General features: G+C 37.6%; 1 protein-coding gene across 6 annotated transcripts in view; it reads right to left on the bottom strand.

Annotated features, from left to right (window-relative positions):
• Window positions 1-4,391: 4,391 nt before the first annotated feature.
• The window catches only part of pms1 (PMS1 homolog 1, mismatch repair system component), a 108,188-nt gene continuing 89,784 nt past the window's right edge, over window positions 4,392-22,795 (bottom strand). For 5 of the 6 annotated variants that reach the window (XM_060827996.1, XM_060827999.1, XM_060828001.1 and 2 more), the window contains 4 exons: window positions 11,423-11,905; window positions 10,683-10,813; window positions 8,047-8,207; window positions 4,392-5,275 (listed from right to left, as the gene is read on the bottom strand). In XM_060827996.1, coding sequence (XP_060683979.1) covers window positions 5,111-5,275; window positions 8,047-8,207; window positions 10,683-10,813; window positions 11,423-11,905 — 940 coding nt within the window. In that variant the 3' untranslated portion in view covers window positions 4,392-5,110. The remainder of the gene's footprint in view (window positions 5,276-8,046; window positions 8,208-10,682; window positions 10,814-11,422; window positions 11,906-22,795) is intronic. The other variant, XM_060828000.1, reaches the window with a different exon arrangement.

The raw sequence follows: 22,795 nt of genomic DNA, 5'->3' as shown, positions 1-22,795 counted from the left end.
TATGGAAATATTTGAACAAAAACAAGGACACACTAAAGTTAATAACAATGGTCAACTAAGTGATCCTGAAATAATTAAGAACAATTAAGAACTTCTTCATGGGAAGAAAGATTTGTACAATTTGGATTGGCTACTTCTTAGTGATAACTTAGCACTAAGTGTTATCTCTAAGTACAGAGAAGGAGGAAATATTTAGAGACAAGAAATCAGATATTTGATTAAAAGAAACAGATAAAGTTGTTCTCATATTATAATTCTTACTGTTAAGAAGTTGAGGTTAGAAAAGAGTGATTTTTTAAATCAATGTGCACAGTACATTTAGAAGCAATGGATATACCAAAAAGCTTAAGTGTATTGTTCAAGACAGGTAGGTTGCATGTTGAAATAACTTTTGTCCGATTACAATAACTTAAATTTATGTAGTAACTACAAGACAGAAAGATGTCCCCAACTACTTCAGAGAAGTATAATCAGATTAAATATTCTCTTCTTCAGCTATGGAATACTTTGCAGCAGTCACCAGCAGCTTGGTTGAATGGGTCGGTTTAAGGAAGAAAAAAATATTTTAACAAAGGGCGGGAGAAAAGTGGAGGGGTCCAGGGAGACCTGATAGCTGAGGTATAGCTACGAAAGGAGTTGTAAGCAGCTTTTGCAACCCTCTCAATTTTAACCAAAGAATTTCACAAAGTGTAGTTGGCTTTCTTATGCTTTTGTTGGCAATTTGAAAGAAATTGTAATTGCATGGGCTATCCACACATGCACACAATCCTGACTGTTGTGGCTTGAAGCCAGGTTTTGCTGGCTGGACCCTAGTTGCTTTCCAACCACCCAGATACCAGCTATCCAGAAGATACTTTAATGCCAGTAATAGGGATGATGGCAACAGAATTTCCACAAATTGTCTGGAAACTACGCGTGTTCTCATGGATGACTATCAAATTAGGATAAGAGATCACAAGACAAATTGGAGAAAGAAGGGAATAACACAGTCAAGGAAAAAAGGGAGATAGATCACAACACAAATTGGGGTAAGTACAAATGGCAAGGAAAGTTCAGATTAGGTTGTGATATGTGCTGTTGTGTAAATTTTTGTTTTGGGACATTTTGGTACTTCTCATTAAGGCTTGAATAATATCTCATTGACATTAGACTTCTGTGGTGTGCAAACCAGTGAATTAAATCCTGTTTGGCTTTGATTTTTTAATAACTTGCTGTGCATTGCACGAAGTCACAAAATTATTTAAAAACTTCAGTTCATGTATCAGATATCCTTTTGTTAGATCAGTGGAATTTACTGTATTTTTAATTTTATCGTTACATAAGAATCGAAAAATATAAAGCTTAAGTATTCTAAAACTTACAAATTGTACTATTCATCTCACTAGAAATGAAAAAGTCAACTGTGTAGCATTTGAATGTATATTACCAACCTTTGGTGTTTAGAAGTTCAATCTGTGTCTGCAGCACACACCACTGGTGCAACTCAGGCCAGATACCATGTCAATAAAAACATGAGTGTTTAGGTAGTGAGTTGGCTGAAAGTATAGATTAGGAAGATCACAACATCAAGGTAAAAAGGTAAAAACAATGACTGCAGATGCTGGAAACCAGATTCTGGATCAGTGGTGCTGGAAGAGCACAGTAGTTCAGGCAGCACCCAACAAGCAGCAAAATCGACGTTTCGGGCAAAGCCCTTCATCAGGAATTCCTGATGAAGGGCTTTTACCCGAAACGTCGATTTCGCTGCTCGTTGGATGCTGCCTGAACTGCTGTGCTCTTCCAGCACCACTGATCCAGATCACAACACCAATCAGCATTTAGTGCTGATTAAACAGCACTGCAGCTTTAAAGCTCAATGCTGAGTCTAAAGAACGATGTTGAATTACTCACTGCTTTCTGCAGTAGGAGGATCACTCCCTTGTCAGTCCTGTTTAAAGCGTCCATTAATTAATTTCAATTTAGTTGTTGTTTGATTTCTGATGGTTTCAGTGCTAACTGCTTTCTAGTTTTCTTTGAAGTTGCTAAAGCCCATGGGTGTGATGTGTCAGGTGCTGATGGAGTTGGTCCTGACTCCAAGGCTTCTGCACAAACCATTTGCTCCAAGGCTTGGATGGTATAAAAGACATTTATCTTAGCATACGGCATTGCTGGCAGAAGGTGCACAGAGGACAGCAAGCTCCTGAAGAGATGGGGGAGCTGAAGAAGCGGTGAGGAAAAAGAACAAAAGGCTTTATTTTATCAGGGTGTTCAGGAAAGTAGGTGACTATGGACAACATCACTGAAATGTAGTCATTTTGGCAACTTCAGAGCCAGATAATTGCAACTGGCTACAAAGATAGCCATAGCAACAATATTCTTTGCATTGGGACTAGATACAACATCATGAAGTTTTCCAACAGGTCTTGCATAAGGGAGATTACTGAAACTCCCTATTGAGAGAGAGTTGACATTTCAGGTTTACACTTAGAGTATGCAACTATAAGATGTACTATGACTAAATTGAATTCACTCATTCATCTAGCCAGTATGTGACCGTGGGTTGCAAATCATACAAGTTAATGCCTGGCATTCTGGCAGCAGTCACAATATCTTCATTCTGTGGCAGTCCGATGTGCCATCTGTGTTTGAACTACAACAACAAACCAATATGTAGCTAATGGGCAACAAGGCCTAACTGCTGATAACATGGTCAATGACTCCAATGTCTAATCCACACAAAAGTGGATAGCATGCTGACAACAAAAGCCAAACTGCTTTATGGAAATGCTAACACAAGAATTCTGTGTTACTTGGGCATGGTAGAGGAGTCTTGCAGTACTCAGCAAAGCAGGTGTAAAGATTTACTGTGTCTGCTATACAGCCTTATTCCCACATATTATGGCAAGAAGCAGAAGGGAGAAGGGAACCCAACAGCTTTTTTTTAAAGCTAGATATCCATGAAAACTCATAAACTCAACAATTGTTACTGTAATTTTAGCCAGCACTGTCTTCTCCATGAAGATAAGGCCACACAGTAAGTCCATGTATCCCTTTCAGCTAGTACCCATTGCCTTTAGGTATACTCCACTTTGTTCTGCAAAAGAACAGTATGATGAAATCTGATGGGGTGTCATAGTTGAATACCTGGTATGTATAAGCTGTCAACTACAGGTGTGAAAGTGTTGCAGGAGTACTAATTATGCAAAAGTGAGGAGTGAGCTGAAGTTGTGAATGTGAGGAAACTTGGTGAGTGAGTAATAGGGGTGTGGTGCTGTTGGAATGTGACATTTGAAGATACAGTCGCTGATGTAGAGCACTAATGTGAATTCATTGAACTTCCTGCAGCACAGCTTCCAGGTCAGTAAAGCTATATGACCATCATTGATCACCACCAGTATCCAGTCCCATTGCTTTGAGAATTTGTCAGGAACACCCCCTGTGAATACAACTTTTCTTCTTTGCATCACATTGACCAAGGTAATGTTAGAAAATTTTGGAGCCTGCTTTCCCCAACCTTCTATTATTCATCTGTCTCTCCAGATAAGAATCAGTTACAGAATAATTTTCAGCATGTGCTCTAGCCATAAGAAGCTCACTTTCAATGAGTGCCGGCTGGCTTTAATTTTAAATTATGTTAACCTCTGTTTATGAAGATATTTATATTTAATATATGGAGGACATGGAATTTATTTCAATTTTGTGGAGAAACTGGGAGTGGTTTCTTTAAAGGAGGTAGTTGGAAGTTCAATGCAGACACTGAAGTACTTTTTAACAATGCTCCTTGGAATATCTGGGCCAATGGCTGGGCTGGCTGAGACTTGCTAGTTTTTTTTTGACCGAAGGAATAACATTACAACTGGAAATCTAGAATAGGAATGGCTGCCTATTTTTCAGGATTTCTGAAAAATGAACTATTACACAAGATGGGATAACTCCTTTTCCCATTCCACGTGTTCTCGCAAGTGATTATGGAAATGATTGTTAAATTCCCTGTGTGATGAGAGGAAGCTAACACACTGGCATTGGTCAGACAGGATCAAATACACAAGGAGGAAAACGTTTTGGTAATAATGGGCGCTTTACCCTGTGGAGGCGAAAGAAATCATCTGTCAAAACAGAACTATAGATTTGCAAGGAATACCTAAAGCAAAATCCAAAACAAAGTTTTTGGCATCAGATGCATAAAAATTGGTTACAGATCTGCTCTTTCTGGGAAAAATAACCGATTTCTGGAGGTGGTTTGTACTGCTGAAAAGATTTGTACTTTTTTTCCTGAGAATACTACACAAACCTTCACAAACCTTACATACTACACGAGAGTTTACACATTTGACAAGTCTCAATAATTGGTGATTTTACACAAAACTTTATTTCTTTTACAAACATCAATTTGTTTCTAAAGTTACTTCTAAGTTTTGAAGATACAATATCCATACTCATGTAAGAATGTAAACAAAGGCTTAAAGGCAAAAATCTCCAGGATGGAAATTACCAATTCCAGCTTGTACATTGGGTAACTTGTTTCCCACAGGGAAAAGATAGGGTGCGAAACATGAACTGATCCATGACACACTTGTCCTTTTCCCAGCTGCTGATTTACTGAGTTACATTGTTAAAGGCACGGGAACAGATGGGTTTTCAGGGAATGATGCATAGTGAGTGAGACAATACAAATATTTCAATTTTTATATTCCACTTTCAACAAAAAGTTAAGGATACAAAGGCTGAAAGCTATGAACCGTGTATGCTGATATTACATATTCTATTGCCTTCAGCATATTCAGGCTTACTGTTTGAAATACCACAACAAAGTGTGAAAGGTGCTGAGCTCTGAATGATCATTCCTATTCTATCAGAATTGCATGTTGTTTTTACATGGATTATAATCGCTATAATGAGAGTTTAAAAATAGAGTGCAAATAATGAAAAAATCTGCCTTTAAAGAAATATTTAGAACACAAAATTATAATTTTAAACAATTTGTTGAAATCAAACATTGAAAAATTATGTACCAAAGCTTCCACATGGTTTTTTTTGCTTATATTCAAAGGTTTTCCATCACTTCACTTATTTATTGCATTTACCGTTGCAGCAATTGACACTGGTTAGCTTTGCTGTGTTTTATGCCCAGTCAGTCAGTTTCTGGTATACTTGCTAAATGATGCAAAAATGGACGATCATGAATGCACTTATTGCAATCATTTCCCAGATGTTGCTGCATTCTGAACATTGTGTTTTCTATGTCTTCCCTTGAAAAACGCAGAGGTAACTGCCGAGCCAGACGGACAGCTTCTCCCTTTGGAAAATTGTAAGTCATACATTATAATAAGCATTTATGCAAAATTATAGCCCAAGTGTTGTTAGCTACTAGAGTACTGAGTTGCATTTTGCACATTCAAATAGACATTCGTAATATTTTTTAAAAAATAATTACATCACCCCCTTATTCACCTCACAATTGTTGATATCTTGCATCTGGTGCTGCAGTACAATACAAATGTGCAGCAGTACACAAGGGAATTAGGAATTTTCCCCTGAATTTTCTTCCGTGTGTGTCAAACTGATATTTGGCATTTACTAGTATCGGAATAGATCACGTGTTCATTATGTGAGAACTGCAGATATTAACCAGGACCCTACTACTAAAGTGGAATATTTTAATGTACTAACATTTAGTTAAACTGCAAGATTTCCAGTATTAAGAGCTTTACTAAAAAGCTGCAGCATTCCAGAGTTCTCAGAAAATTATTTCTTTGTCCTCTTCCTACCTGTTTATCAGACATGGGAATAAGGAACTGGAATTAAAACATTTATTTCCGACCTTCATCCATGATAAAATTATGCAGAAAAGCAGGTTGTGTATACACGTCACTGGATTCTGCTCTTTGCCCCTAGCTTTGGCCCTTGCGACTGGCAGGAACGAAGGGGCAAAGGTCAAGAGCGTAAGTACACAAACCAGGCATTCCTGAAACTGGCCTCAATTTTTAAAAACTGAAGTACCTTCAGATTTGAGTATGGTTAATTGTGTAAGGATTACAGAGAATAGATGTTTAAATATTTGTCTGAAACTAAAATTAGCATTCAGCACCAAGCTAGAACAGCAATGATCATACTGAATTTCTTAAGAGATTAAAATGTAAACAGGAGTCAATATTGCATTGACACCGACTTGGTAAAGGTAAATGTTCTAATTATTCTGTGTTATTGACAGTCCTGAAATTCATTTTAAACTTGTAATCTATTCAGTTGTGTGCATTATTCAAAGGAATTATTGCCTCTGGTGATTTGAGCTCTTTCCTTGAGCTTATGCATCAGTTACCTCAATTTCACACTTTAAGTTATCTTTGTGATTCCCTTACCCTATTTTCCAACTATAGGTTTGTGTTAACAATCTGCTATTTCATTCAAATTGCCAATTTTTTCAAATGAACCTGGAATGTAAGTACAACAAAGCTTGGTCCAGCTGTAGCCTGGCAAAGATCCAGACAAACTCCCTTTCCAGCATGTGTCCACAGAAAAGCTGAAGAAAAAATTTGTACAAATTTACTGTTCATTGTCTGACACCCGTTACAGTAGTGCCTTTTGGCAATACGCTCATTGAGATCAGCTAACTAAACATAGATGAGTAATCAAACTTTCAGTTATGTTACATAATCATAATGAAAACTGAATGATGGGATGTATTAATTTCTAGTGTTACTGCCTTGCTTGACCATAAAGTAAATCTCCTTATATGGGAGCCACAATCAGGAATGAAGTGAGAGGTGGCAGGAAATAAACACACCAGTGCTTCTTGTCACATTTATACATACATTACAGAGTACTGGCAAGGTATCCCAAAGTATTCAAAACTGATAATTTAGAGACCTATTTCAATGCACAAAGGGACAACTGCTTTGATTAGGTGCAAATGCTGGGCTGCAAAAGGAATACTTGGTTGAAGACATAAAATGGGTGAGGTACCATGACATTTGTTTATTTGTGATGGTTAGCTGACTAAACTATGAGTTTTGAATGCTTTAGGATATCTGTGCCAGTGACCTTTGATGTATGTACTAGCATGATAATGTTAATGACTGCTAAAGTACATCAGAATAATTTTGTTGCCTCATCACCTGCATTGTTTATCCCTTCATTTAGTTTTGAGCCATACAAACAAATATCAAGCCATTTCAACTATCACTAGCAAATTTAAAGTCATGCTGCTTAAGGGAGAGTTTGTGTGTTGGAAATTTTCAAAACTCTCTTATCCACTATTGGTACGTCAACGTATGTGCAAACATAGTGTGCCATTGCATCATAACCAGGGGTTGTGCATGACATTCATGATATCTCTCAACCTCAGGTTCAGTTATCAATGACCGAGAAACAAATTTGCCCTGAGGAAGGAGGCAAAAATAGTACAGGAAGACATTCCATTGCTTATAAGCATTCCCTTTCTGTCAAATTAGACAGAACCATTGCTAGAATCATATCAGTATTCTCTGCTCCATCCCAAAGGAATGGAGAAACTTAAGCGAAATAAAAAAAATGGAAAAGTGTTAGAATGTATTACAAGATCACTTCATATCACTAATATCTAAACTTATCTCTTGAACACCAGTATAAATAAATGAAACCAACTTAATAGCACATTTTATCCTTAGATTACTTAAAGTGTGGAAACAGGCCCTTCGGCCCAACAAGTCCACACCGACCCGCCGAAGCGGAATCCACCCATTCCCCTCCATTTATTCCTTTACCTAACACTAAAGGAATTTGGCAATTTAGCATGGCCAATTCACCTGATCTGCACATCTTTGAACTGTGGGAGGAAACCAGAGCACCCAGAGGAAACCCACGCAGACACAGGGAGAATGTGCAAACTCCACACAGTCACCTGAGTCGGGAATTGAACCCGGGTCTCTGGCGCTGTGAGGCAGCAATGCTAACCACTGCGCCACTGTGCCGTCCATTGTTCCTGTTCCAATGTCGTCAGTGTTTGAGTGCAAAGCCTAGTGACTTTCAAAAAGACCACCTGCTAATTTGTTATTTCATTTTTTCAACTATTTTCCACATGTATCTTACCTCCAAATAATTTGCAATCTTTAGAGGTCTGCATTGGTAGACACTCTGGGCATTTTTACTTAAAATTGCATTCAGAATTTCTCGTAAATCTGATATACCATAGAAAGGTAAACACCTGGTCATTTCTTGAATTTCCAAATGATGCTCTGCTGTTGAAACACCTATCCACGAAAGAGAGCAAGAACAATTCTTGATTTAACAAATTGTATTCTTTTAAAGTGTACTAAGTATTTTGTATTCCATGCAACTAAATGAGTGAATACATTTTAAAAAATGATTACTAAAAAATTAAAATTTAAACACAGTACTAACTTAACTTTCCTTCGGCACCATTATGAACTGACAAATACAAATGAGCTCTGTTTTGAAATTGAAGTGCTATAGCTATTTCAGCTTAAGTTAACTACAGCTGCAAATCTTTGCAAGGTTTATCAAAAGTTGCCTCAGGCCCTGACTTTCTCCTTGTGTTAACAATTCCCACATGGCCTGAGTGACATTTGGCAACCTCTCAGGGATGGCAATACTAAGCAGATTTAAACAAGGCAGTGTGTCTTTCCCCAAGAAAAGGAATCCGTTGTCAAATATGTTTAATAACAAATTTCATCCAGGGTCAGTGCCTGCATCACCCTGCACAAGGAGCAAGCCCCAGTGGAATGTGTGAGTGACGTATTGCTGAATTGCACATATATGTTAGAAGATCTTCCTGGCAGGGACTCTGAAAAACCATCATCTCAGCAAGAGGAAAATAAATCTTCACATGGTGACCTTTTTTTGGAAATAATCATTCTGTTTTAAACAATCTCAAGTGGAAATGTTCTCTGACTCCATCCACTGAGAACATACTTCCATAAGTAAGGTTTATATTAGGTAACAAACTTTTCTTTTTCAACTATGTTTTATCTGTCACTGAAAGACTCTTTGGATTTTTAAGTTTTATAATAAACCCAAAAGCATTTGTTAAAAAAGGCATATTGTTCAATATCAAAAGAGGAGTTAAACCAAACTTCTCTTCTTTTAAATTTATTTCAAGATGGAAATTGGCAAAGGCAAAAGTCAATTTAGGTGATAATTTTCTCACTCATTTTAGTATACATGGCTTAAATAACTTTCTCCCATTATTCTCTCTTCTTAATAGTAACCACTTTAGTAAACAGAGATGATACAATCCAATGTGAGAACATCACCAACATATGCATCAATTATGTTCCATTTCATTCCACCAACAAGCACAGTTAAATAGTTCCTCTGACCCTTTTATCTCATGTTGAAAACTTGTTTGCATTAACTTAGGCAATCAATTTAAATTTTAATTGAGCTGATTTGAAAGTTCAGAGGTTTGAGTAAAGCTATGTTGACTGACTAAATTAAAGCTCTAAATCACAAATTAATGAAAGCAATGCAAGTTGCGAGTTTACATTGTGCCCACGATGTAGACAATGTTACAAATTATTATGGAGACAAATGTTTGCTGTATAACAGCAAGTTTCGTCTTTTGGTGATTTGTGTATAGCAGGTCAAGTATTTTACTGAACTTTGCTTAAAACATCAACTTCAAAATTGTTTAAGACACTAAATATATTTTCCAAAAATCTTAAATATGGTACATAGATTATGCCAAAAATGAGAAAACTGACAAGCTTTCAACATTAAACATTTGTTAGTGGGAGATTAATGCATTACAAGTTTCCATAAATGGAAATGTTTGTGCTTGTGCCAAAGGCCAAAATTCAACTTTTTCCCCCAGGTGCACAGCTTTGGTTTGATGTGCTGTCACTGCAAATCTGTTGCAAAGGTTAGACCCCTAAAATTTTTTCCATGTGAGGAAGGTGTGCCTGCAAAAAAACTGATGCTCTTTCTTGCACTGACCAGTTACTGACACAGCAATTCTGTCAGAATAATTTATTGCTATTATTGGGTAGAATGCCTTATCTCTGACACATTTTGTATGTTTTATGGATGATTATGTAAAGTATAGATTGCTGGTGACCCAAAAACTGCATTTACCAGCAAGAAGGTCATGACAGAGAGTGCCTTTACACCTCATAGCTCGTTTTAGTACATATGGATTAAATATAGTTTAATAGGCTAAAGTAACCTTCCAGTTCTTACCAGCTGGTGAAAAATACACAAAAGTATGGGTTATAATGGAAATAGCCAAAAAAATGAAACCTACCTTTAGCAGCCTTCTGACAACTTGTAGATGAAGAACTTACAGACAGCATTAATGGATTTTAATGTTTAAATATTGCACTCCCATACTACCTGAGATTCTTTATTTCAATCAAATCTTGTAGATATGAGTTACTTAAATCCAACAAATATCAGACTAGGCACCTCACTGCAGTCACATATGTGAAATAAATGTACTGCAAGAGAAATGACTTCAAGCTCTCTCCAAATTATTTTAGAAACATTTATTTCACTTCTCTGAACAAAAGTAATTCTTTGGATAAAACACACAAATTAGCCAATGATTTGAAAAGCCTCCAGCTGATTTAAAATGGATGCACTGCACATGTAATTCCAGAAGTCATCAAAATAGCTTGAAATAAGTAAACCTACTTTCTTAACGTTATTAGAATATTTGATTTATTTTAATAATTACAGCACAGTTAATCTTCGTTCTAACAACATACCTGGTGTTAGTCGTATCTTAAACCCATTACATACAAGTCTAGGATCTGTAAAATAAGTTATCCCAGTCAATGTATTGTATTCCTTTTGCATATTACAGAGACCATCTATGTACTGGGGTCCACCAAGCAGGCTGAAAAACATTAGACAAATGGTTAGTTGTGGCAGTAACTAGCTGTAGAATGCTAAATGCTTAACAACTTAAAAACGAATATAATAGTTTGTGATTCAATCAAATTTCCTAATATCAATTCACGCAATTCTAAACATCTGTTTTTAGCATTTTTAATACATGTAGTTGCACGCAACAGGACAAAATGGACATTGAAGGCAAAAATTAAGCCTGGTGAAAATTTAGAGTGGAAAATATTTTGAAACTATAGTTGGAATTCAGTGCTGTTTGCATCAATAATCACTGAATACTAATGTCTGTCAAAATTTCTTCAGTATAAATAGGTAATATGTGTACTGCATTGTTTTATTGCCTGACAACACTCAAAAAGCTTAAATCAACTAAGTTTGTAATTATCAAAGAAAGCAGGGTTCAAGAGGAATTGCTTAAAATTTTCTTGAGTCTTCTAGATCATGCATATTTGAAGTGAAAAATGGGCATTCAATAGCTATAAAATTGATAAGTAATTATTTTTAGGGAAAACTAATATCAAACTGAACAAATATTATAATTTCAAAAGTATGTACAAAAATCCTGAGATGCCATATACTTTAATTACATTAATAATACCTATTAGTTAGAGCTATTGGCGCATCAAGGGCCTCTGTCTGAAATATATGATTCTCCATCAGCCTTTTAAATAGTAGAGCTTCCTCCACCCGAAAAGGATTTAGCAACATCAGCTTTCTTTCAGAGGCAACAATCCATCCATTGTAAGAAGTCAAGCAGTTAATGAGACGAAGTCTTTCAGCACCTGATTCATGGCTTTTGGAAAGTCTCGCAAGTTGTCTTTTTAAATGGTTTAAAGAAAATGGAACATCTATTGTCTTACAAGGTGACTCCAAACTCTTTTTGTTATGGATTTGTGACTGGAAAAGTTTATCCAAAATTTGCTGATTTGAAAGTGGTGTGTTGTGTTTTTGCTTCTTATCAACTTTAATTTTTGGGGCCAATTCTTGTTGGTTCGGTTCTTCTCGATGAACATTTTCTTCGATTGCTTTCTTCAGCTGGGAATTGTATCTGTCTAGGTCCTTTGCAGCTTTATCTTCATACCTAAAGAAATATTATTTAAGAATATGCAAAGTTACTACAGGAACATTGTGCTGCTCATCTTGGGAAACTTGGAATTAATTCAGTGATCTGAAATGTGCAGCATACATTGACATTTAGCTGAGCCTGCACCACCAGCAACATATTAGACTCCAAATAGTACTCAGTATAACTGATTAAAAAAAGGGTTTAACAAAATGATTAATAGTGGTTTTATTTTAATCAATTGTTTTTTTAACCATGTGTCAAGTTAAACAAATATTATAACAAAGCCTGGAAGACGTTGTAGCTCAAGCTGCTGCTACTTAGTTAAAATAAAACCATGGGATACAAGTATCCAATAATTCATATTTGACTTCATATACACTTCCATTAAAAATATCAATCCCAGTTTCACTATACATAAAGATCTGCACCACTACAGGGAGCGTCAACTCCATGTATTGCTAGAAAAAAACCAACATATCATTTCAAACATACTGAATAGTATGAAAATATTGAGTCACCTCAGCTCATTTTCATTGAACATCAAGATCCCCTTGACTGAGAAGACACATACAAGAACTACTTGGTGGGAATCCACTCCAATTTTCTCTTCCCCTGTGGCGAGCCAACCTGGATGAATCCTCTGAAGCAGCACAGTTGAGGTCAGGAACATATTACAGGTCAATATTAGAACAAGGGTCATGGTCTCTGGATTGGTGCCAAAGACACGTGCATATTGGTGTAGGTGCAGGCAGAGCAGAGGATTGGCTTGTTTAAAGGGCTGGCAAGGAGAGACTTCAATTCATTTTGGAAAAAAGAATAAAAGCATAGACTACTTTCTAAACGGTGAGAAAATTCGTAAAGCCAAAGTACAAAGGGATCTGGGAGTGCTAGTCGAGGATTCTCTAAAGGTAAACATGCAGTTTGAGTCCATGAGTAAGAAAGCGAATGCAATGTTGTCACTTATCTCAAGAGAGTTGGAATATAAAAGCACCGTTGTGCTATTGAGACTTTATAAAGCTCTGGTTAGGCCCCATTTGGAGTTCTGTGTCAAGTTTTGGTCCCCACACTTCAGGAAGGACATACTGGCACTGGAACGTGTCCAGCGGAGATTCACACGGATGATCCCTGGAATGGTTGGTCTAACATACGAGGAACGGCTGAGGATCCTGGGATTGTATTCATTGGAGTTTAGAAGATTAAGGGGAGACTTGACAGAAACTTACAAGATAATACATGGCTTGGAAAGGGTGGACGCTAGGAAATTTTTTTCCGTTAGGCGAGGAGACTAGGACCCGCGGACACAGCCTTAAAATTAGAGGGGGTCAATTCAGAACAGAAATGCGGAGACATTTCTTCAGCCAGAGAGTGGTGGGCCTGTGGAATTCATTGCCGCAGAGTGCAGTGGAGGTCGGGACACTAAACGTCTTCAAGGCAGAGATTGATAGATTCTTGATGTCTCGAGGAATTAAGGGCTACGGGGAGAATGCGGGTAAGTGGAGTTGAAATGCCCATCAGCCATGATTGAATGGCGGAGTGGACTTGGGCCGAATGGCCTTACTTCCACTCCTATGTCTTATGTTCTGTTTTTGGAATGGGAAGAAGCTGTACAGATGTGATGGGCTCCACGTGAGCCACAATGGGACCTTTAGCCTACCTGAAAGGGGAAATAGGGAGGAACCTTTAAAATTGGGGTTGGGAGAAGAGCAGAGGTACCTATAAGAAACTTCAGTGGTCTAAATGTAAACAAAACAGGCAGGAGAACTTTGGAAAGAATAAAGCAAGGGAAGACATTAATACCAATGTAATAAATAGTTATGGAACATGATTCCAAAAAATTGGTTAAGCATAAAGTGAAAAAGAATCCAATTGAAAAGGAATTTAAACGTCTGTAGAGCAATGTAGTGTTCAGAGTAAAGCAGAAGAGTTCGAAACAATTATACACTCGGAGAAAGCAGACATAATAGGGAATACCAAGACGTGCAAATTGAACATGGGAACTAAATATTAAGGGCCGAATATATTTAGAAAAGTAGAAGTAGCTGGATTGCCTACAGACAGCATATGGCAGCATGAAAAAGGAATGCAACTATCAGCAAGGTGAAAATAGAATCCATATGGATAGATGAAATACATTAAAGGATAAATCACACTAAGGAAGATAAAGAAATCTTCAGAAATTCCTGGGAATGAAGTAAAAACCTGGAATAGTAATCTCGGGGAATTTCAACTTCTCTGCTGTCTACGGATCTTTTGTGAATTTGTGTAGTATTATCTACAAGAAGCACTGCAGATGTTCACCAAAGATCCTCAGACAGAACCTTTCAAACCCATGAACACTTTCATGTAGAAGTAGAAGGGCAGCAGATACATGGGAACACCACCATGTCTAAGCCATTCACCATCTTTTGGAAATATCATTTATTTCTCATTCCTTCACTGTTACTGGGTAAAAATTCTGGAATTCCCTCCCTAAGGGCATTGTGAATCAACCTACAGCACATGAACTGCAGTGGTTCAAAAAAGCAGCTCTCTACCATCTTCTCAAGGGCATCTAGGGATAGGCAATAAATGCTGGTCAGCCAGCATTGCCCATGTCCAAGTCAATAAAAAAAAGATAGGTGACAAGAATAAGGAAGTGGAGGTCATACAATTTTCTCATCCATTATATAAAAAACCCAACAGGGGAAGACTTGTTATCCATCCTGTGATCTGGAGCAGAGCAGAAAAGGGAAGGAAAGAAAAAATAGAAGAACACATGGACAACAAGGACTATAATACAGTATACTTTGAGATGATGACAGAGAAATATTTACATCTGATGAAAACCATTAGATTAGATTAGATTACTTACAGTGTGGAAACAGGCCCTTCGACCTAACAAGTCCACACCAACCCACCGAAGCGCAACCCACCCATTCCCCTCCATTTACCCCTTACCTAACACTACGGGAAATTTAGCTTGGCCAATTCACCTGGCCCGCACATCTTTGGACTGTGGGAGGAAACTGGAGCACCCGGAGGAAACCCACGCAGACACGGGGAGAATGTGCAAACTCCACACAGTCAGTCACCTGAGTCGGGAATTGAATCCGGGTTTCTGGCGCTGTGAGGCAGCAATGCTAATCACTGTGCCACCCACAAATCTAGATGCAAAGAACAAATGGAAAACCAGGAGATAAATAAAGATGTAAGGGAACAATTGAGAATTAAGAAATATCTATCTAGTATGTAGGCAGCAGAGGAATGATTGATGAGAGAATAAGAAGAGATTAGGAATTATGACAAGTAATTAGTGAGGCAGGGAAAGAACATTAAATAGTAAAATAGTACAAACAGATCAATATAAAAGGAAGACTGGCAATAATGCTCATTCAGGGATATATGGGGTAACATCACAGCGGAAAGATGAAAGAAATATTGAATAATTCTTCTGTTTAGAATTTATCAGTAAGGCAAATAGGTATACATGATATTGATTGATGTGATAAATGCAATTAATATAAAAAAGGGTTATACTGAATAAAATAAACAAACTCAAAACGGATAAAACCTTTTGTATGGATGGAGTGAATTTACAGCATTTTAAAACTAGGGAAGAGATAATACAATTTCTTCATATATTTAATAACTCATTGCAAAAGTAGATAGCAGCAAAGTCCTGACAGCTAACAGTGTCTCTATTTCAGCAGGGGCACAGAACATGTGCAGGAAATTATTGACAATTCAGCTTACTATTGGTGGTTTAAAAATCAATGAAATCCCTACTAAAGGAGATAATTTCTAGAAACTAAAAAAAAATGAATAGTGTGGACTTCAAGAGGTAACTTGCTTCATCAACCTTACTGGATTGTTTTAAGGAGGTGAGAGAGTAAACAATGGTAAATAGTAAATGCAACTTATATAGATTTATAAAAGGCCTTTGATAAGGTGCCATATAGTTATCAAATAAGGTGCAAATGAATTGGGCGTCAACAAACAAGTGCCATGATTAGAGGGTATCTATAGACGTTGGATTATTTGCCAGTTTCAGGGAATTCAGAAAATAATTTCTTTATAAGAATGTTGGGAATAGGAAATTGCTTACCACAGAGAGTGGTTGAAATGAGTGATGGCCTGAATCTCCAAGCAGTGACAAAGATTAATTTGACTCAGGGCCGCTACATATTTCTTTTAGAATCTTCCAATACCAGTTTAAAAGAATTGCACAGCAGAGCAATGAAAAGGGAATTTAATTGAGCGGAACAGAGTCAGGAGAAACAGAACATGCCTCTTTTGCTGCACTAGTTTTCATATTCTATTTGGCAAATTTAGATTCCCAGTCTTTGAGTGTGGATCAGTGAATGGGTGAGAAGAAAAACAGATGAGTGGGTGAGGTGGCAAAGTGGGTGTTAGAACTGGTTGGGAATAGCTTGTTGGGGTGTAGCAGTATGGTTGTGTTGGGCCAAGTGATATTTGATCAGGGGACAAGGAACTATTTAAAGTCAAGCTGGGGGTTAGTTAAGTGGGTTGCTTTATGGAATTATGCAAGTGTCAGACCAGGTTTTAAACACTCTAACATTTCCTGGGTAACTATCAAGTTAAGTTGAGCAGGTCTGCCCTAAATCACTTCATATTAGGTCAGAGTCAAAAACATTTGAGCTGAGTCCCAGGAGGTGGGGGAATTGCCCATCAGAAGTTTGAACTTCCTAGGTTATTCTCAAGTGGATCTATACATCAAGACTTCTACAGGGTCCGACATGCATCTTCTGTCATAGTTTGACAAACAGGAGACTAGATGCACTGAAGGAGAAGCTAGGAAAGAGAGAATAGAGAGTAACAATGGTAGATTTAGATAAGGCAAGAGAGGAAGAGGCATGAATAAAGAAGAAATACCAGCATAAATTGTTTCGGTCAAATGCCCTGTGTCTCTGCTGTACATATTATTTTATCCTTCATATTTATGAACTTTCCAAGCAGCTATTTCTCAATATTAAAATATGGCATGAAGACAGTTACCTAGATATTGTAGAACATATACACTCATTCTACAAATAGAGGATCAATCACTAAAAAATGCCCACATTCATTTTAAAATGATACAGCACATAGAACCAATGCTTTCTAATGCAGAAGTACTGAAAATAAACATTACAGTGATGAGGTGAGATTAATTAAGCAGACTAGAAATATTGTCAGTGGAAGGCTAGTTAAGTTGAAAAAAGTGGTAGCTTTAGTTAGCGGCTCTGAAAATGAGCAAAAGAATCCAGCACTATTGACACTCATCCTTAGGATTCATGCAGAAAAAATGCTCTAAAATGTTTAATGAACCCTCCTACTGGGATCAGCATCAAAGCCAATTCAATTTTAACCTATCACCAGAAGATCTTCAGTTATTACATATGCCAAACGTTAGCTAGTTTTGTCAAGTTTTGTCAGCTAGTTAGCTAGTTTTTGTGTCTCAATTCTGAAATGGAATCAGAATTTTTTTAATGAAAACAAAAAAAGTTATAAATTTAAATTAATTTGGATGTAAACTTATCTTCAAATAACATTACAACATTTTTATATTACTTACAGTGCAAGATGAAAAGAAAAATCACATATATGGCGCTAGCCTTTCCACATTGGCTATTAATGAGTATATCTATTTAGCCAATGACTTTAATAGCTATTTTAATTATTTTAAAATAATTATATTTGAAGTCACCTCTTCTGCAGAATTCCCTCATATAGAAATGCTCTTTTAACACATGACGAAACTTCAGTTCTCACTGTAAACTAAACAAATGGTTTCAAATTATAACTGCTTATGCTCATTGGAAGAAGAGAGGAATAGGAAGCAGCTACTTATGCTAATATAGCACATTAACATGGACAAAACATGTGCCAAAGCTTCACTGAAACAAAATCAGAAATGAACAGAGGTGCTTGGCAAATTGCTTCTCCCATAAGCCAGGTTGATTAGAAAATGAGCCCTCAAGTGATAATGTACATGGTAGGGAAACTCAGGTTTAAGATACAGGTATAGTTAGTGAACCTCATTTTTAGTTAGTGATCTATAATGTAACTGGAAAAATATTTTTCAGTTTTATTTTTAATAAGCTACAAAATATTCACATTCAAGTAATTTTAAACAATGCTTTGTTAAGAGTTGTTTATTTTTTTTTATAGATTAGATTAGATTATTTACAGTGTGGAAACAGGCCCTTCGGCCCAACAAGTCCACACCGACCCGCCGAAGCGCAACCCACCCATGCCCCTACGTATACCCCTTACCTAACACTACGGGCAATTTAGCATGGCCAATTCACCTGACCCGCACATCTTTGGACTGTGGGAGGAAACCGGAGCACCCGGAGGAAACCCACGCAGACACGGGGAGAACGTGCAAACTCCACACAGTCAGTCGCCTGAGGCGGGAATTGAACCCAGGTCCCTGGCGCTGTGCGGCAGCAGTGCTAACCACTGTGCCACCGTGCCGCCCTAATTCCGTGCCGCCCTAATTATCATTCCGTGTTTACAATTATAGGCATGAATTTAGGTAAATTTCACTAGCCTTCCATACTAAGCATTGAAACTCTCCAGTCATTACACTGAACCTGCAAAGATCAGTTGCTAAAAATCCACAGAAACAAGCTAATGATGTTAGCACCTGGACTTCATTAACCTACCATAAAACTTAGCACCTATATTGTAACTTTAAAAAAATATTACAACACAGTTACATGCCAAATTTAATTGTAAGAAATTATCTCTCCTATTAAGGAAATATATTTTAGAGTGTTCTACAATTTACTGTTTCCTGTTAAGTACTGAGAGATAATCACTTTTCATTTGAACATTCAAAGTCAATTATGTGCAGATAAAGTTAAATATTTTAAAAAAGAGATTTTTTTCTTCAACAGTTGTAACTAATTATGATTTACCCAACTCACATATGGTACCTTTATTCAGTTTATACTGTTGAATCTAAGTGGGATCCTGGGACAAGCAATAAATCATATCCAACAAGAAGTGGAGAGACTGCTTCAACTATAACTGTTGAGATAGAAACCATCTGCTACCTGTACAGCTGGAGGGGAAAAATCACTTCAACAGAAATTTAATCCTTTAACAGAGTTACAGCTTTGACCTGACCACTGAGTTATGTACTGTTACCAATTAAAAACTCTGCTTCATATTGGATTATGCAAGTCTTTGGTGTGGTCACCTCTAGGCTTTAAACTAATTATCCCCAATCCTCATTCATTTCCCTCCACAAGAGGTGCAGCTAAAGACATGACAGACTCCGCTACAGTTGCCATGACAGGCAAACAGTTGATGCTATAGGATTCATTAGGTAAGATCCTGCTAAGTCTCTCAATCAAAGAACCAGTAATTTTGCTATGTAGCCAAATTATCTACATGTTCTGCTCAATAGTTCAAAGGACACAAGTTGCACAGTTTGATATGATACATGATAGCTTGCTTAACAAAGAAAATATTTCAATAAGGAAGAGTAAAAAAGATTGGAGCGGAAGTCAGAACAGAGTGAAAAAAACAACTCTGATAGCTCAATGGGTAAAAGACCTTTTAAGAAAGAAAATGTTCATATAGACAACAGGCAAGCCCAGGGTGGGCTTTGCTGCAATGTGAACAAACTTAGCATTTATTGGTGGTGTTGGGGGTCTGGTGGTGAGGAGGGTTTAGAATCATTCTAGTATACATAAATAGTTTGCTTTTCTCCTAATCCATCAGAATTCAGAATATATCCCAATCACAACAGTCAAGAGAATGGATCCCATCTTTGGAAAAAAAAACATGATTGCATAAGATGTGCAAACAAATAGGATAGAATCTTCCCATCCAGTGAATGATGTAAGCATTGGTGTGAAAGTTAAGGGAATCATGAGATTGATAGTTATGATATTCCCAGCATTAAGAGCAAAACATCTCAGTTTCCAACTAAGTTTTGAATGGAAAAACAAGATTCTCATAAGAGGCCTATTTTCATGTATTAAAATTATATTTTAAAATAGGTTTAACTCATTGTTTTAATTGTATGAAAACCCTCATTATTACATAACCTCATCTCATTGATATGCCAGCCTCTCATTCTCCACCTGCCACCTATAAACTAGACAGCAACAATTCCCAACATAAAGGTCATAGTGCTAACACAAATATCTTTGGTTTTTCCATCTTGGAGACCAGGCACCAAAATCTCAGGACAAGCTCCAGGAATTACACACAGACTTCCAGGTCAATGTCAGTGAAGTAGAATGCTAATTTTGCTACGTACAAGATATTTGAGTAATTTATAGGAACTGTGCAGGGCAGCTGCAGATTGCTAGTGCTTGACTGGGTGCATAGATGGATTTCAAAGATGATATCGATGCCTGGAATCCCAGAATGTCCCTGCAGCCAGTACCTTCACCTGTGCTCAGAGAAAGTGACAAGAGAGCTCCATTGGAGTGTGGCAAGGAAGCGAGTTTTGGTAGAAAATATGAGATAGCTTAATAGGGCTCATGGAATGAAACTCTCCATGAAATTTGCCAAAATTAACACAGCCAACTTCTAGTAAAATTCAACTCTCATATTTTTCAAGTCACACAGTTTGGTCCAGATATTAGAAAAAATGCACTTCCAATCTCTAACATGAAACTGTATGAATTCTATGATTTAGAGGTGCTGGTGTTGGACTGGGGAGTTCAAAGTTAAAAATCACACAACACCAGGTTATAGTACAAAAGGTTTATTTGGAAGCACTAACTTTCAGAGCGCTGCTCCTTCATCAGGTGGTTATGGAGTATAAGATCATAGGAGACACAGAATTTCTAGCAAAAGTTTACAGTGTGATGTAACAAATCTTATATTGAAAAAGACCTGATGAAGGAACAGCGCTTTGAAAGCTAGTGCTTCCAAGTAAACCTGGTGGACACAACCTGGTGTTGTGTGATTTTTAAATTTTGTATAAATTCTATGGAGCCAATAATGAGACCAAATTTTTAAACTGAGTAAATAAAAGTTAGTTTATTTCAAAACTGAATGACTGATGAGTTAGAGTTATGTCATATGTTGCAGTTGGGAGGGCTTTGGATTCCAGGATAATTAGAGCTCTTTCTGGGTTAGGTGAGACCTTTACAAACAAGGCCGTCTTCGCCTGAACCAGAGGGGTACCAATATCCTGGGGCAGAAATTTGCTAATGCTCTTTGGGTGGGTTTAAGCTAATTCAGCAGGGGAATGGGAACCGAAATTGTAGTTCAAGTATACAGGAGGTTGAGAGTAGTGAGGTCAGAACTAAAGGTTTCAAGGTCTCAAGAAGGCACCGGCAAGCAAGATGTTGGTTTGAAGTGTAAGTACTTCAAGTCCAGGAGCATTCGGAATAAGGTGAGTGAACTCTCAGCATGGTTGGTACCTGGGATTTCAATATTATGGCCATTTCAGAGACATGCGTAGAACAGGGACAGGAATGATTATTGCAGGTTCTGGGATTTAGATGTTTCAGTAAGAACAGACAAAATGCTAAAAGACGGTGTGCTGTGGCATTGTTAGTTAACGATAGAATTATGTTTGCGGAAAGGGCTTTTGAGGACTCGTCTACTGAGGTTAGAAACAGGAAAGAAGAGGTTACCCTGTTGGGAGTTTTCTATAGGCCTCTGAATAGTTCCAGAGTTGAAGAGGATAGGATAGCAAAGATGATCCTCGATAGGAGCAAGACTGACAGGTAAGTTGTTATAAGGGGGTCTTTAACTTTCTAAATATTGACTAAGAATACTATAGTTCAAGTACTTTAGATGGGTCAGTTTTTGTCCAACGTGTCCAGGAAGGTTTCCTGACACAGTATGCAGACAGGCCAACAAAGGACGAGGCCTCACTACATTTGGTACTGGGTAATGCACCCAGCCAGGTGTTAAATTTGAAGGTAGGTGAGCACTTTGGTGATAGTGACCACAATTCAGTTATGTTTACTGGTCTGAGGATTCTGGTAATCCAAGATGGAGGACGGGAAAAGTTTCTGGCTGAAACAGCTGCTCCTTTTTTGACGTATTTTAGGTACTGCAGGTGATTTCCTCGAATTGCAGGAGCAGCAATTACTGTTTCATATGCTGTTGCACTGTTTTGGAATTTTGGAAAAAAAAGTCAAACCAACAGCAGTTTTAAAAGGGAGAAGAACAGACAAAGGAAGCACATGGTGAGGTCATTCCAGGACAGAGAGAAAGAGAGAGAGAGAGAGAGAACCTGCACAGTTACTGCCTTTGATGCTTGAATTAGTGTATCGCTGGACATTGATAATTTTCCCAGAAGCACTCCAAACAGTGAAATTCATAACTGATATTGGAGTAACTGTTGGGCGAAGTTTACAGCACAGATAAGTTAATCGTTGTTTTAAGTGTGGCCTACAGAGAATCTGCAGTAGAGAGTACAGTAGGTTCTTTCTTGATTAAACTTAAAACATAAGCCAAAACTATTAATTTAACCTGGGGCACTGTTTGTAGAGGAATGAGACGGTGTTATTTTCTGGGACTGTAGATTGTGAAGGAGCAAAAATGGTCTTTAATAGAGTGATATGTACTTCTTGTCAGATGTGAGAGTTTAAAGAGAGCTTAAGGGTTACTGCGGATTATATCTGCCATAAATGCTGCTGGCTGCGAATCTTATTGGATCGAATTGATCGGTTGGAGAGACAGTTAGAAGCAATGAGGAATTTGCAACAGCAACAGTATGTGATGGATGGCAATTATAGGAAGGGGGGGGGAGAGAAGTTTCAGATACAGTCATATAGTTGGGTTAACTCTAGGAAAGGTAAGATAGATAGGCAACTAGTGCAGGATATACCCACTTCAAACAGGTATGCTGTTTTGGAAGGGGGTGATGGACGCTCAGGGGAATGTCGCATGAACAGCCAAGTTTCTGGTACGGAGTCTGGCTCTAATGCAACGAGG

The sequence above is a fragment of the Hemiscyllium ocellatum genome, chromosome 7 (genome assembly GCF_020745735.1).
Source record: "Hemiscyllium ocellatum isolate sHemOce1 chromosome 7, sHemOce1.pat.X.cur, whole genome shotgun sequence".
Classification (NCBI taxonomy): Eukaryota; Metazoa; Chordata; class Chondrichthyes; order Orectolobiformes; family Hemiscylliidae; genus Hemiscyllium; species Hemiscyllium ocellatum.
This window is presented reverse-complemented; position numbering and strand designations above follow the sequence as displayed.